This window comes from Synchiropus splendidus, chromosome 16 (genome assembly GCF_027744825.2).
Source record: "Synchiropus splendidus isolate RoL2022-P1 chromosome 16, RoL_Sspl_1.0, whole genome shotgun sequence".
Taxonomy (NCBI): Eukaryota; Metazoa; Chordata; class Actinopteri; order Syngnathiformes; family Callionymidae; genus Synchiropus; species Synchiropus splendidus.
The window spans coordinates 6,329,892-6,346,039 of NC_071349.1; the positions used below are offsets into that span (position 1 = coordinate 6,329,892).

Consider the following 16,148-nt stretch of genomic DNA (forward strand, 5'->3'; position numbering starts at 1 on the left):
CTCTCCAGTGATAAGTCACACTGACACAAGAGGCTTATTCATAGCTTTGTAACTTTTCCAACGCTCACAAAGGGGAAACTTAAGCTGAGTCCTGGTCACATGACCTGGACAGATTTAGTTTTCAAGCTATAAACTAAAATGTTTCTGCAGTTCTCAAAGTTAAGTGGGAATAAATTAGTTTTATGTGACTTTCAACGCAGCATTGATCTCATTCTCTCTCAATGTGCATGAATAAGTATCATCTTCATCTTCAGGCCCTGTTTTCAGTTTATTGTTCTTATGTTCCATTCATTTTCAGATGATATAAAAAATACAGAGAAATGCTTTTACTGACATTTAAAAACAATTTTTCAAAGCTGGAAGTGTTCTGCAGGGTTTCTCGCCGACCAACACAGACAACACACACAACACAGACGAGAGGTGGTCGTGCTCCGAGAGTGAAAATGCTCTGAAGCACCAAATGTTCTTTTGGATGGTAACATGATGTAAAAATCTAGCGATACACTTAAGGACAGTTCAGAGAGTTCCAGTTTCATGTTACAGGACAGTCTCACATTAGCGGATGGCAGAGCACGCGTGGCTCCCAGACACTCGATCCCTTGTAGAAGTGCCCTTTGTTCCTTCAGTACGCTCCTCAAAATATTATTTTCCAAAATTGACTTTGGCAAAAGTCCAGCTTGATGCGGCACGTCGTGCTACACACTTAAACAAAAGGAGCCTGCCTGGGAGAGAACTCCGTCGGATCGGCCACTTTCACTTTCCAGTTCTGGTGTGACACTGCGGCACCCTCTTTCTTGTCTTTGATACATGTGGTGTATGAACTAATTTGTGCCACTAGGGGTCCTCCTCCATGTCATCCAGGTTGGGGGCCATGATGAAGTGTTTGGGGTACACGAGGCTGTGCTCATCAGCAAACTCCTCCCAGCGAGCGTCGTCACTCTCATGGGTGATGTAGCGTTCCCCTCGCCGCGTCTCGAACTCCCGGAGGTCCAGCCAGGTCTGGTAGTCCTGCAGGAGGACACCCATGTCAGGAAGCTCTCACTCACTTCAGAGTAAAACCATGTTGTACCTGTAACCAGGGATGGCTGAGACACTTGTCCACGCTGTACCTCTTCCTCATCTTCACTTGGAGGAGATTGTTGATCAGATCTGTGGCTGTGAGCAGGGGATCATATTAAAAATGAAGGAAGAACTGCTAGCAAAAATGATAGGTGCTAGGTTGCTGTTAGCAGTAAAGCTGACATTCAGCCGAGTTTCTATAGCTGTGAGCAGCCTTCGCTGTGGACGATGAAGTAAGCATGGTGTTGCGCTCACCCTCTGTGGAGATGTCTCTCCAGGGAGTGGGCGGGTACATGAAGTCAGCGTTCTGGATCTGTTCGTTGATCTCCTCGTCCTCATTGAAGGGGAATGTCCCACTCAAGCTCACGTACACGATGACGCCCACCGACCACATGTCCAAAGACCGGTTGTAGCCTTTACTGCGGAGCACCTCCGGGGCCAGGTACGCTGGGGTGCCCACCACCGACCGCCGGAACGACTTCTCGCCGATGATGCGGGCGAAGCCAAAGTCGCACAGTTTCACCTGACATTTTTCAAGAAAAAGAAAAAACATTTTAAAAATATTCAATCATGTTTTTTTATCATTGTGGAATGAATAAAGAATTATTTTGTTATTTTATCAAACATTAAATCAAATAGACAATAGCGGAGGAATATAAACCCGCGATAAAAACAGAATTTATTATTATTAGCATTTAGCAACACTACTACTACTAAAACTATTACTACTGATGATAATAAATAAAGTAGAATTAAACATTTATATATTATTATTATTATTATTGTTGTTGCTGTTATTATTATTTTAATTTACTATAATACATTAAAAATCACAGTTCAGTAAATATGCATTGTAAAAAAATTAAAATAGAAATACAAGTTTGAGATTAATAAAACAACACAAATACATATAAAAATCAAACAAATACATCATAAATTCATTACATCTCCATTCTATTAATTAATAATTAATATGAATGTATAAAACAACTTTCTCATTTAAGTAAAATGTATTTATCTACTTAAAAAGAATATGTCAGAAAAAAATCAAACTCTAGCAAATAATAAAGATACAAAATAGAAGGGAACAACAAATTAAACATCAACAAACTACTAATAAAACTGACAGCAAAATATATAAAATATTATATATAATAAAACTGAGGATTTTTATGGACTTTAATACTGATAACTAAGACATGAAACTAATGACTAAGGATTTTATGAAAAAACAAAAATGCAGAGAAAAAGAAGGAAAAAAATGAGATAAAGACAAACAGATAAACAGTAGCAGTGAGCTCACACCTGAGGAAACGGCTCTGCCGAGGCCAGCAGGACGTTCTCAGGCTTCAGGTCACAATGGACGATATTTTTGAAGTGCAGATGTCTGAGGGCCACCAGGATCTGAGGCAGAAAAAAGCTTTAGCTCGAGACGCGAACACAATAACCTGCTCTGTCTGAGCGTCTCGAGTGCAGAACCACATGTGAGCCAGGGACCTCCAACATGTGGAAAGGAATTAGCATGCTAATGCTCTTAAATACTTCCATCCAGACCAGCACCTTCACATCTGATGGGTCTATCTATATTCTCCGCTGCACCCACATCTGCCGTCCAAACCGCAGCGCGCCTGGATCCCCCGTTCTGAGCCGCGCGGTGACTGAAGTCCTCCAAGCCACATCAGAGTCAGTCCGGGCCCAGCTAATGGGGCTGTTGTTGATGGCCCCGCTCCTGTTTGGCTCCAGAGCTGGCCCCGGAGCCTCTAATCAGGCCGCAAAGCCACCAGAACACCGCAGGTTGTAAGCCAGTGCCCTGCAGACCCGCCCCATAAACAGTTCTCCACAATCAGGTGGCCACAAGAATAAACAGGCCTGCAGCAGCGCTAAGCTGAGTGGAGTCCCTGAATCAAGGAAGGGGCAACCAAAACCTCTGTTTCATAAGAAACTGGAGTCAAACTAGCATGGCTCCATAAATAAGCTCCTGCCTCAAGAAAGGGGGCAAGTGACCACGTCAATGGTCTCTAACTTTTCTGGGTCAACTTGGTCTGTAACATACTGAAAGTGGCTAAAATAAAATGGCAACTTTTGGGCACCGATTTAATCCACCACCTTAGACTCCAACCTTTAAAAAGCAGTCGCCCATTTATGAAATGTGAATGTCCATTTTTGGTCTTCTATGGCCAAGACCTGAGGTCAGTGTACAAGCCTTGACAGGTCCAGCTACCAACAGCTATGTAATACGGATGACCACAAAACATGTGTCCCCCCCCCCACAGAACACCTCTTTGAATGCAGGTTGTATGACACGGACCACCCTTAGTTCCTGAAAGTCACAGCTCCCAGTGTTACTGTTGTAAGTGCTCGAGAAGCTACATGAGCTGGACCATCAGACTACCAACAGGGTGTTGGTGAAACCATAAGCATCTTGGACGGCTAACAGAAGCCAGAGCTGCAGTTTTGACAGCGGAAGGGGTGCTTGTACAAAGAAATGCAGGTGGTCACAATGTTATGGCTGACTACGTTCGTATCACATGTCCATTATAATAAATATAAGTGGTGCTGTGGTGAACATGGGGCCTCAGAGGAGGAGGGTCCATGGTTATAAGCTAGCTTTTAATAAGGAACTTGTTTCTCCAAATAGCTTGTGGTTTCTAGCAGGCACTCCAGTTTCCTCCCCCAGTCGAAAAACAAACACTACGGGTGCTTGTCGACTCGGCGTAAGTAAAGGTTTGTGGTTGACTCTCCAACAAAGAAAACATCCTGAACGACTGAGGTGAAGATCGGAACTTCACCGACCTGCGTCACCAGGAACTTGGTGATTCTTTCGGGCAGCTTGCTTTTCTCGCTGGACAGGATCATTTCCAACATGTCGCCATGAAGCTTCTCCATGACAACGAACACCCGCTCCGGGGTCTCGAACATGCACTCCAGGTTGACGATCCCCGGGTGATGCAGGTTCTGAAACACAACCGTGAGTTAGTGACTGAGTCTGCTCTACTTCCTACCTGTTGGCTTTGGATCGTCACCTGCAATATGGCCACCTCGTTCCTCAGCTGGCTCTCCTGCTTGGTGGGAAATCGCATCTTATCGATGACCTTGATGGCCACATCCCTCCCACTCTTCCTGTGTTTGCCTTCAAAGAGAACATCAAAGAGTGAACACCCCACTTTAGCAACAGTGTAACTTGAGGATACCTTACCTCCGTAGACGATACCAAACTGACCCGACCCCAGCACTTCATCGGAGAATATTTGGTAAACAGAAGCAATATCCTGTGAGACGGAAAAGAAACTCACTCAGAAATTGAGAATGCTAACATACAGACACTTTCTGAAGCCTTTGCACCACTGATCTAAGCACATCTGAGCTGACTAAACTTGTGGGACGGATAGATACTCTGAGTTTTCTAAAAGTACTGTTGTTTCTGGTTGCTACCTTTATGAAAGTAGCTCGGGTGGTGTGATAAACTCTTGCAACACAAACTGTCTGATTACGCAGGATTCTTTCCCTGAGATCAATCATATTTTTGGCTTTTCAGTGATGTCATCGCACTCTTGAGAATAAGTTCTTTCCTCCGCTGTAATAAAATCCACTGACCCACTTACCACATTCTCCTGGATCTGGCAGTTGGACACCGATATACTGATGGACAGCTCTTCTGCAAACCCAAACAGAGACGTTTAACCACTTCACAGAACACAGAAGTCACGACCCACGCTGGTGACTTTATTGGAATAGGTCGAGTAATTGATCTGGGAGACAGTGACTTCATGCACGAAGCATGCAGCATATTTCATAACAGCCACGGGGTCGGCTCAGGTCTGACAGCAGACAGTGATGACAGAGATGAGGAGGAATTGTTTTGGACATATTTTACAGTGGAGATAATTCTATTGGCTGGTTTGTCTTTTCAAACAGTGAGATATTTAAAGCCTGCAGATGTTTGGGGTCTCATCTCTTTACAAGTCCTAACTTGAGGGTGGTAGAGGAACAAGCGTGTACAGTCATCAATGACCTCATGAGACAGCGTCTAGATATATCCAAGTACAAGCCCATTTCTCAACTTCTTCAAAGTCACAGGGAGGGGTTCATCCATATCAAAACATTATGACCACCCATCCAACATCCTGAGAGCCCATTTATTACCCAGAGTGGCAACTGATTTGTGCTCCATCAGATTGACTGGACAACATCACGGGGTTTGTCTGCCTCAGATGGATAAGACTGATAAAGAAGAGTAAACTCAAAACACCATGCACCTACACTATTTCCTTCAGCTCACTGCAAGTCAGACCAAGACTTGTGAAATTCCCTTCAGCTCTTCTGGCCAAGTCTCAAGGCATTAGCTGATCGATTGAAAGTAATGATGCAGGTCCAGTAACTGTCATGGAGTAACCTCTAAATAGCCCACCACACCTCACCAGTAAGGTGAAAGAAACATTAGGACAGGCCAACATCAAGCCCCTCTTCAGTTTTACTCACTGTGATCTTTGCCAGCAGTACTTGCCACGCTGGGCTGAGGGGTGACTGGCATCAGCGCTTGCCTGATGGCCTTCTCCCACCCTTGTGCCACGTCCATGCCAACCCCCGAGGCTGCGAGAGCAGGGTTGTGGTAGTGGCCGGCGTTATTCTCTCCGACGTAATAGACCATGGTGGCTGTGATGATCTCAAAGCAGTGCGGGTTGCTGCCCTGGGCCAGGTTGTTGAAGTCCCGGCACTGCTCCACCTGAAGGATCTCCGACAGTGGGATCTCCTGGGGGAGAATATTGAGTCAAGGATAAGGTAGGCCTTCAATGTCACAAGGCGTGGATGAGGAATGAAGCAGAGTTGGCCAAACACTTGACCGAAAATGCAGGACATTTTAGAGACGGTGACTGTTTAAAATCTCTAAAATGCCTCTGAAGCAGCAGCCTCTGACTCAGCTCAGACCTCTACTTTCACTTTCCTGGCTTGACATCATTTCAGATATGCTAGCAACTGTCAGATGGAGACGGAAAAACCCAGATAGGAAAAACATTGATCACATGATTAGATTTTTAACACAGAACACTTGCTTTAAAATATATTCTGAGCAACTCTTAAATAACTTTTAGGAGCAAGGCCTACATTTTGACATGGTCATTGAGAAAAGAATACAAGAAGAAACACTCACACAAATGCAGAAGCTTCTCCCTCAGCAGAACTCTTTTCCAAACTCAGTCAAACTTATAAAAGCCATTCTCTCCACTCTCATGTCAAACCAGAGAGGGAGGGTCGAGGACTCACAAAAACACACAGAGGGTTTGCACCAATCGAGGCACACGCCGTCCTCTTCAGCGTGGCTCACCACAGAGTATCAGATGAAGTGCTTGTGGGTCACGTGAGTGGACCCTGCGGCGAGCTGGCTCCCTGATTACAAGGCAGGGCCCGCCAGAGGCCCCATCTGAGCACGAGCCACTGGAGCGACCCAGACCAAAGACTACTGTTCTGCAGAATAATGCGGGTGGGTGGGAGCGTGTGTGTGACAGGACTCAATCTAGCCCATCGCCCCTATTAAAGGTTCTTCAGAACAAACCGCAAGTACAGGGATCTTGTCTTCAAACAACAGGCGCTTATGGCTTCCAAATGGAGAATGGCTTCGACCTCTGATCAGATTGAAGGTCTATAGGTACATGGGGGGGGACAGTGGTTGAGTGTGATGAGCAGCAGGCCGGAACTTTCTAAATACCCCAGAGGAGGTTTCCTGGACTCGCCTCCACACATGGACGCCAGTGGCGGTTTGAATGAAGAAAACAGACAAGAATTCAAGACCATAGAGGTGAAACTCTATTCAATGCTAAGAACATTAGTATATGCTAAATATGGAAAATGTTTTATAAATAAAACAATCATAAATATAACAGTGCATAAAAAAATGATATTTATTTACAAAAAAAGAGACGCAATGCAATGACATAAACGACTATTATAGGACTGAGGGAGGACATGACACACAAGGACCATGTAGTCACACTGGACTAGTACCCGACAGCATCAGATGACTTCATTTTTAATTATTTCTCCCTCAAACATGACAACATTGGAAAGGAGCGACTTAAATCAAATTTGTCAGCATGATTACACATGTTTCACAAATTCAATAAATGCTAATCCTGTTTGACTATTTTGGCCTCGGAGCAGAAACAGTGAGATTTGGTGCAGCTGCACAAGAACCACCCGATTTCCTCCCACACAGACCCCGATCCAGAACTCTCCTTCTTCCTTCACACTCAGCTCCGCGAGGTGTCAACGTCTCCAAACAAATATCGTGACATGCACAATAAAAGCGCTACATCCCCGGCCGGCTCACATGTGGAAGTCTTTACCTCTGGCCTGGCTCACTGTGTAATTACTGTGCTATTAAGCCCCTGCGGCAGCGTACTAACTGACTGAGCGGGAAGTGTCACACAACCTCCAAAAGTCATTTTACACAATGAGTTTGCAGCATTTCGCATCCTGTCTAAATCACAGCTTTTAAAAGGAAAGGTTTTGGTCGTAATTGGTACAGATGGGAACTGAATCTCAAAACATTATAACCAATGTCACTGGTGGCTCAATTTTGCTCCCAAGGTGGACAGTTTAATCGCATTTAAACAAGACAAGAAATTGACATTTAGACAATGAAACTATATTCATTAAACATGAAGAACAATTGATATACTGCACTGTAATCCTGCACCCCCTGCTGTGGGCGCTTTGGTTAAACTGCCATAATTTCCCAGCTTCCTGCCATCCACAATAAGACATTCAGTACACAAAGCGCACAACTTTTATTTAGTTAAGAATGCATTAGTGTTGTTGTACTCAGGATTGGTCTTGGTCTTGTGGCCGATCTAAAGACCACTTTTTTAGGTTCTTGGTCTTGTCTCAGTGTTGGACTAGGTGGAAAATTGCTATGCATAATTTTGTTGTGTTTTTTATTTGATATTTATGTGGGGTCTCAAACTGATCCACCAGTGGGCCACACTTAATAAGGTGTCTGAAGAGTGGCAACTGTCAAACTGGTGCTGCTTGTTTCAGCTGACACCTGATTGGTTAACCAATAAATGTCTGCAAGCATTTGCAGTCATTTGAGGTTCAGTTTGAGACTCCTATATATATATATATATATACTGTCTTGGTCTTGTCTTGGTCTCCACCTCCAAATATCTTGGTCTGGCCTTGTGTCGGTCTCGATACTCTCCAGTCTCAATAATGTCTTGGTCTCTGTTGCTGTGGTCTTGACTACAACACTAGAATGCATTAGCCAAATTAATGTTTTTTTTAATCACATATTTGTTTTTTTTGACAATAGTAACAGAGACCAGTTCAGAGTTTACTAACACTGATGAAGTGCTTTGAGGCGTGCGTACATTTTGGCAACGGAAGACAGTGTCATTTCATTGGCAAAAACTGAGTAACCTGTGGAAAACAAGATCTCAAAACAATACGACTACAGTGAGTGTTCTACTATACTTTATTGAAAAGTAGGGATGACTAGTGAATTCAGTACATGAATTGGTACCGGAAGAATTTCAACAGTTCAGCCGAGCACTTGGTTAACATAAAATCAAATGGTACCATGTTTTGCGACTTGAACGCATCCTTAACACTGAAGAGGAAATTTTCCAAGTGAGACCTGAACACACCATCGTTCTTATGACGTCGGATGCCGCAGAGCTTGGCCATAGCACAGTTTGCAGCCATTTAGCACGTTGGCATTTAGCAGCAGGATTTTTAGTTCTCAGAATATATGGTATATAGGAGTCAGTTGGGACCCAAAGTACCCGTACATTAGGTAAAAACAGCGCTGTGTCACCAGCACCAAAGGAAACAGGGATGCGCAAGCTCTCCTGCATGTTCAGCACAGCTTGACATCATGTTGGAGCGACAATGACAATGCAAGCCAGGCAAGACCTTCTTCGTCTGCTCCAGGTTAAATGTTGAGGGTTTAACTAACACTTAACCATAGTCAGCTTGGTTCCTCTTACTTTGCAACGTCAATGCAAATGCTTGTTTTCATTTACAGGCCCATCGGTCAGAACCATTGTCATATATTTGTTAAAGTTTCTACAGTATATGGAGAAATAAATATGTTAATTTAAAAGACTGAGATTTTGTTCTCAAACAAACCATATTAACACATAAACCAGTGGTATCCAAACAGTTGCAGAGAGTGTGTCGCAGTGGGCATAGATATTCCTTCCAACCGATCTCGCGTTTGCCAATCAGGTGTTGGCTTGACACAAAAACCTGCACCACACTGGCCCTCTGAGGCTCCCTGACATAAACACACACTAAAGTAACAAACATTAGTACCGTTGAGTACTGGTACTGATGAATGGTATCCATCCCAACTGAAAAGTTCACTGAACTTCAGTCTGCTGTTTGAAAAGCAGTTATACTAACTAGCCATGCAAAAATCAGACTATATTATTTAATATCTATATTTAGCACACAAAACTTTTTTGCGAACAAATGTTCACTCTTACTTCTACGTAGGCAGAGCTCTGTATTGATGACGTCAACTATAAGCAGGTCTTTATCAGTGATGAAAAAAAAAGAAAAATTGCAGAGGACTCCACGGCTGTGATTTGCAATGACGGTTTTGAAAAAGAAAAGTATGTAACAGAATTATTTCACATTACAACCCTACGGCAACTGATGGTTCCCCATGGATCCCCCCCGTGTTAGGCGGACAGACAGACAGTCAGACAAACATTGCCATCAAAAATATGATGTCAACTTTCCATTTTCCATTGCTCAGACAGAACATCTCAATGAGCTCTGACTGTACGTTCTTGATATAAGAAGTTCTGTACACCTCATTCACAAATTTAAATGGCAGCATATTGCAAGTGTGGTCCTGTTTCTAGTCATGATATTTATATATAAGGATCAGGTGTACGGGTGTCACTCTGCACTCACAAATGCACACTATTTTATTTAACAACTAATATAGAGTCTCGCTGTAACTGATGCACTAGATGTCAAAATCCAAAATGTAACATTTTTATTTAGAAAAATTTATGTTACTTGAAATGAGTTGTGATGAAGACAGATGTTTGAAGACTAGGCAACTGAGGTAGGTTATGATGAAAAGAAAAAAAATCAATCAAATATAATATTCAAAAAGACAAAAATCAAAAGTAAAAGGGTAATGAAATGTATATTTTTTTATTTTAGGATAAATGTTAATAAGTTGCTAGTATTAACATTTTCAGTGTAACTCGATAAAATTTGTCCTTTATTTGTCCCACAGAGGAGAAATAAAAATGAATTTTAATTCAGTATGAATCTAAGTTCTTTATATGTAATTTTTTTCAGAAAAACGCTATCATCCGTCAATGATAATAGCAGTGAGAGAAAAAGTCAAACTAATGATCAGATGCACTATGATAAGAATACGGGAAACTAGATAAGAAACCCCTGGTGCATGGGTAAGTCAAAATAAACACATTCATTCATTCACAGTGACCTCACAATGATCTCAAAAGGCCGACACCCAAACATCAAACTTTTCTGAACAACATTAACTTAAAATGATTGTAAAATCCAACTTACTTTATAGAACTTGGCTCCTGTGTCGTTCTGAAAGAGACTCAGACTCTTGCTGTCCAGCCTCCAGTAGTGTCTCTTCCTCTGCAGAATCAGATGGAACCACCGTTAGCAGTCAGCTGCCATGCTGTGCTGGAGAGAGAGGTGGGTCTCACCAGGTTGTCACGGCTTGTGTAGTGGACCATCCATCCCTCCTTCACCACAGTGGAGCTCCGCCTCTTGGTATGTTTGATGGACTGGACCACCCGCATCAAGGGGATGTTGCTGCTGGTTGAAGGGCTACGAAACATCACAGCTATCAGTGCATAGTAGGTTACCAATATAATATAGCCCTTTATATTACGATTCAGTCATCAGGGGACTCTTGTCTTTTCTTTCAATGAAGCGAGACAAAAGAAAACATTAGTGCACTAAAGTAGAATGTACAAATAATAAGACTAAAAGTAAACATAACTACATGACTGCTGCATTACGTTCCTTAACACAAGCAGAAACAGATGAAGTTGTAGGAAGAAAGTAAGACAAGTGCAAGGCTGCGTACTGACACATCTGTATTTTTCAAAATCAGGTCTTGGAGTTTAAATCTCTACATTAGGGAGTCATAAAATAATTCTCCACCTGATAGCTTTTATGGGCTCCTCATCTTTCTCCCTGTCCAAGAAAGGTGAGTCCAGGTCAAACATCCTCTCATCTGGTGTAGAAGGCTCCTCTGGATCGTCCAGTCCTCTGCCACTGTCCATGTCACTGCTGTCCACCTCCATGGTGTCCATGGTGGTGTCTGAGTCTGGGCCTGGACTGGCCGGCTCTACACAAAGACCGTCAACAGCATAAGGAATGCAGAAAGTTGTTTCCTAAGCGAGAGCTGTCGACACAAACCTCCATTGAAGTCCACCTCTCCTAAACAGTCTCTTGGTACCTTTGAAGCACATCGCTTGTGGCAGTTGAACCTGCAGTCTGATGGACACCATACTTTCAGATGCTGACTGATAGCATTTCAAGAGCTGCTCTCAAAAAAGCTTTACCTTTGCACTGCATGCCTTGTCGAAAGAGGCCTTTCAGCAGCCGCTTGCAGTATTGGCAGATGGTGGGACGCCTATAGGTGTGAATGGCAAAAGTGTGCGGAACCTTGACTCGCCCGAGCACCATCTTCTCCATCCAGATGGGCCGACCACTCCAGGACAGAATCCGCTTCCCTGCCTCCTGGTGGGACCTCTGCTGCCAAGCAAGTGAGAGGCGTGAACGCGAAAACTAAGAAATGTCAATTCATTTCCCTCAGCCACACGTGCACACAGCCAACAGACAGATGAGACGTCAAGTCACATCACTGAGTCCCACGATGACTCCATGTGGGCCTCACAATATCAACAAAAACAACAGAAAATAAAAAAGACCAGCTGGACAACATTAACCAAGTTGCTTTTACGCATGGTTTGGTACCCATCCACCACATATCGTCTATCAAGTTCCTTGTAGCAGACTTTTTTTCTTGACCATACTTAGTTTCTCATTGAGCTCTTCATCCTGTGTCTTCAGGAATCGCAGTCTGACACAATAGGCCACTTCCTGGTCTCATCTTTACCCTACTCACCTTCAGCATTGAATACCCGTCTCTTTATAAGAGTTGAGACTGCATCGAATTGACCATAACTATAAGGTTTTGACACACTCCTCTTACGCAGCTCCAGCTCTACCAACCAGGGGAAACAAGCCCTTCTTGATGTCTTGGAAGACTCAACCCGACCTTCCTCAGCTGAGTCTGACTGACTCTCCAGCTCTCTCTCGAAAATAAATGAGACACCCTTTCCTGATCCACAACCATTGTTTTGAAAAGTGGATCCACTTCACGCGTGTATAAACCATACAACTGACAGCTGGAGGTCACCACTTGAGGTAGCCAAGACACATTACTGAGACACCAAAGAAATTCTGACTTGGTGCCAAGCAAGGGCTACCATGCTCTGGGACACGTCAGCTCAGTCCTGGTTAACTCAAATAATTCTGTGAAAGTGTCCCTAAACCTCCGACTCACCTCATCCACGACCTCCACCGAATTCTCTACAGGTACCGGTCTGGGGATGGAGAGAGACGGTCCTGGCAGAGAGACGTTAGACAATCGCCTCTTCTTGACACCGGTACAGTTGTTGGGTATCTTAAAGGCGCAGCGCTTGTGGTAGTTGAGCCCACATCCTAGTAAACAAAACACATGTTCTAACACAGAGGGAAGAGGTTCACAGAAGTGGAAGAGTCACACATGCACTTGAATTTCAAGAATTCTGCTTTCTAAAGTAGCCAGACCGAAAGTGTCTAGTGTATCTCTCTGATACATTCTTGAGGTCAGCAATGTGGACTGTGTGTGCATCTGCGCGTGTGGACACAGTAGACTGGAGACTTGCGGCTAAGAAGCAGTGAAGCGCCTCAGAAAATCTCACAGCAAACCTTGGATTCGACAGAGTGTGTGTCTGACCTTCACATTTGAGCCCCTGTCGAACGAGACCCCACAGCATCTCGCCACAGTAGTCACAGAAGGTGGGGGCTTTGTAGGAGTGGACGTAGAGGGCATGGGGTCGAATCTGGAAGTCTTCAACTGTGGCTTGAGCTGCAGCCAAATAAGACAAATGATACAATTAATGAAAACTACTTGGAAAACAAATGGAGAGGATCAAAGTGGAGAAAAGTTGTACAACAAAAACATTCACTGGTTGAAACAGCAACTTAGCACAGACTTCAATGACAATCACAAAAAACGGATTAACTTGACTTACAAAAAGACACTTTGTTTTGAGTTCAGGAGCTGCAGAATCATTTACAAAGTGCTTTTGCAATCGCTGATGTGGCAACAACAGGCAGTTGAAGGATGGTTAATGGTTACACTGCGGTTTAGCGACAAAACCTTTGTAGTGGCGACCGTGATGTCATCGAGTGGGTAGACGTGTGTGTCACCTCACTTAAATGTCACGTCTACACAATCACTTTGCCTAAGAGGTGAGCTTTACTGTTATAAATGATGAGCCGCAGCAATTACACAAGGTTTGCTACTGTTTTGTAGCAAAGTACTAGCTGCTGAGTCAGCAGGAAATTGACAACCTCAAGAGTGTGTTTATGTCTTCTTCACGATAGGTGCAGGTCATTTCTAATGGTCTTTCAAAATGAATCTGAAAAAAGGAAATTATTTCATGATGATTTGTTGCAATTATTGTCACAACACAAGTAGTTTTTTTTTTTTTTTAAAGTCCTGCCATTTTCTGTCCACATGTTGAATTGTGCTGTAGAATAACTTCTATAATGACATGAAATGTCCACTGTTAAAAACCAAAACTCACATACAGTACATGGGGAGGACAATGTAATAGCTTCCTGGCTGACTTTCTTTTTTAACTTCTCTTTCCTGACACTTGCTTCTCTAACTTAACATGAGCAGTTTTTGATCATATTCCTTTTGCTTTTTGTTTGTGTTTTTTTCTGAGATGCTTTTTCAGTAGCAATTGATTGTTACATCTTGTTTTTGTTTTTTGTTTTTTATCTGGTCTCTCGATAGAGAGTCAGCAACCAAGGAATTCGGGGGAATGTAAGCACATGACACGTGGTATGATCTGAATTCCACAACTCTGTTTAGGTGAAACACTGGAGTGGCTACGGCAAAAAATGACGATCTTCCAAGCGTAAGAACGCCATAGTAGTTGGTTGCTAACTCTCAACGCCTAATAGCATGTAGGACCAAAACAATAAGTTAATGCCTCAAGGCCACGAACAGCCACGTTGATTTAAAACAGTCAGCTTGACAAAAACAATGACACACTTCCCGAGGCCTCACAGTTCAAGGGTCAACATAAGGGTTAAACTAGAGTCCTTGGCTAATGATACACAGTTGCTCAGAAGCTATGTGGAGAGCTTGCACTCTTTCAAACAGCCGAACCTTGTTTTGGAAACAACTAAGGGCAAATATTTCAGATAACAGGGGGTGATGTTCACAGTTTGGGTTTGAAAGAAAAAAAAATGAAAATCACATGTCATGGGGGCAACACAGACAAATGAATGGTGGTATTCATTTGCTCCATCACTCGCATCCATGAAACAACCGGCTCCTTCTTCGGGATGGCAGTGTAATGTAATTGATGATCTGCATAGCAGCATCAAACAAGTATAAAATCCACAACATGTTTTTCACAGCGCTTATTATTGCGAGCGCCGCCTGCGCTCTCGGGCGGTTTTCCACTCTGAGACCACAAGTTTCCATCAGATCAACAATGTGTTTCCAGCAAACAAAATAAGAAAGTGACTCAAAGAGAGCGAAGGGACGGTTGGTCATAGAAGACAGTCGAACCTCACGGCCACTGCGCTGCACGCTCGGCCCAAGTGTGTTTACACTCCGTAGGTCCACTACAATCAATTACTGCTGTGAAAACAAGCCGTTTTGTTTGAGCCAGCGGCCAAGAAAAACCACTTCGGCGTTTATTTCCACCAGAGAGAGAGAGAGAGGGAGTGAGGGAGATCCAATTCACCTACAGTTATGAGACTCGGGAACAGGTTGCATACTGAAAACTGAATGATAACAGGTGACAGGAGCGTCACATTTCTCACAAGGTCTTCTAAAAAGCACTTCACTATTACCAACACATGCATATAAATAAATAATGTACTACAAATAGTTTAGACACCTCATTTACATCCTAGAGTGGTGAAAGTAGATTTTTCTCCCTCTATCTCTCTGCTTCTGTTCATTACAAAGAGTGTATCCACAAATTTTCTGCGACTAATCTGAAGATGGGTCGAGGAGGCAGCCATCAAAGTAAAGAGGCCCAGACTTACCTCACCAAAAACCTCCTGCATCTCTTCTAAGGGCGTATCAAAGTGTTTCCAAATCAGGGCTTGCCAATGGTCCCCTTTGGGCTGGACTGACAACTGGCTTACCACTGTTTTATTACGAGTCTCTTCCCCATGCCAGAGCTCCCTATCTCAAATAGAAAAACAACTCAAAGAAAACTGATCTACATTTCAGAACCAGGTGACATAAGACAATAAACAAGAAGCTGGGACAGGTTCCAGTCTCTCACAACATTGTTAAACATGAAAGACTAACAAAAAGTATTGAGGCATCTTAATAATGGGCTATGAAGCTCAGTGGCCACTACACCTGCATAAATATTCTCTTTGTGAACAGAAACAAGGAAAAACAGGGCGTAGAGAGGAGCAAGTGAGACTGACACAGACCAGATGACAATACAAACACAGACGGCGAGAAACAAAAAGAAGGAAGTCCTCCAGTCTTAAGTCCACATTCCTCAGGCCTGATGCCTGAAGTATCCGCAGATCCTGAAACCACACGATCATCCCCGTGGAAAATCTCTGCAAACAATACTCTCAGCTTAGACGGAGGGGGGTGCGACAGGGCGCAGGTGGCGTCAGGTGCTTCCCCATGAACGGGGATGGAACAGGAGGACGGATTAGAGCGTGCTTGTGTCAAATGAGAGTGTGAAACTGAACTGACTGAAGTGATGCTGAGTTTCAGGGTGGATCCAGACATATTTTTCAGGGAGGTA

At 43.4% G+C, this 16,148-nt stretch overlaps 1 protein-coding gene across 2 annotated transcripts in view; it reads right to left on the reverse strand.

The window, feature by feature from the left end:
- Positions 1 to 262: 262 nt before the first annotated feature.
- prkd3 (protein kinase D3) overlaps positions 263 to 16,148 on the reverse strand; it is a 39,700-nt gene continuing 23,814 nt past the window's right edge. The window contains exons 4-19 of one of the 2 annotated variants that reach the window (XM_053845524.1): positions 13,076 to 13,207; positions 12,641 to 12,798; positions 11,634 to 11,823; positions 11,488 to 11,565; positions 11,230 to 11,416; positions 10,767 to 10,890; positions 10,618 to 10,695; positions 5,539 to 5,809; positions 4,662 to 4,714; positions 4,256 to 4,328; positions 4,083 to 4,189; positions 3,853 to 4,014; positions 2,365 to 2,463; positions 1,315 to 1,582; positions 1,070 to 1,155; positions 263 to 1,008 (exon numbers count right to left, since the gene is read on the reverse strand). In XM_053845524.1, coding sequence (XP_053701499.1) covers positions 835 to 1,008; positions 1,070 to 1,155; positions 1,315 to 1,582; positions 2,365 to 2,463; positions 3,853 to 4,014; positions 4,083 to 4,189; positions 4,256 to 4,328; positions 4,662 to 4,714; positions 5,539 to 5,809; positions 10,618 to 10,695; positions 10,767 to 10,890; positions 11,230 to 11,416; positions 11,488 to 11,565; positions 11,634 to 11,823; positions 12,641 to 12,798; positions 13,076 to 13,207 — 2,240 coding nt within the window. In that variant the 3' untranslated portion in view covers positions 263 to 834. Of the gene's footprint in view, positions 1,009 to 1,069; positions 1,156 to 1,314; positions 1,583 to 2,364; positions 2,464 to 3,852; positions 4,015 to 4,082; positions 4,190 to 4,255; positions 4,329 to 4,661; positions 4,715 to 5,538; positions 5,810 to 10,617; positions 10,696 to 10,766; positions 10,891 to 11,229; positions 11,417 to 11,487; positions 11,566 to 11,633; positions 11,827 to 12,640; positions 12,799 to 13,075; positions 13,208 to 16,148 lie in introns of both variants that reach the window. The other variant, XM_053845523.1, reaches the window with a different exon arrangement.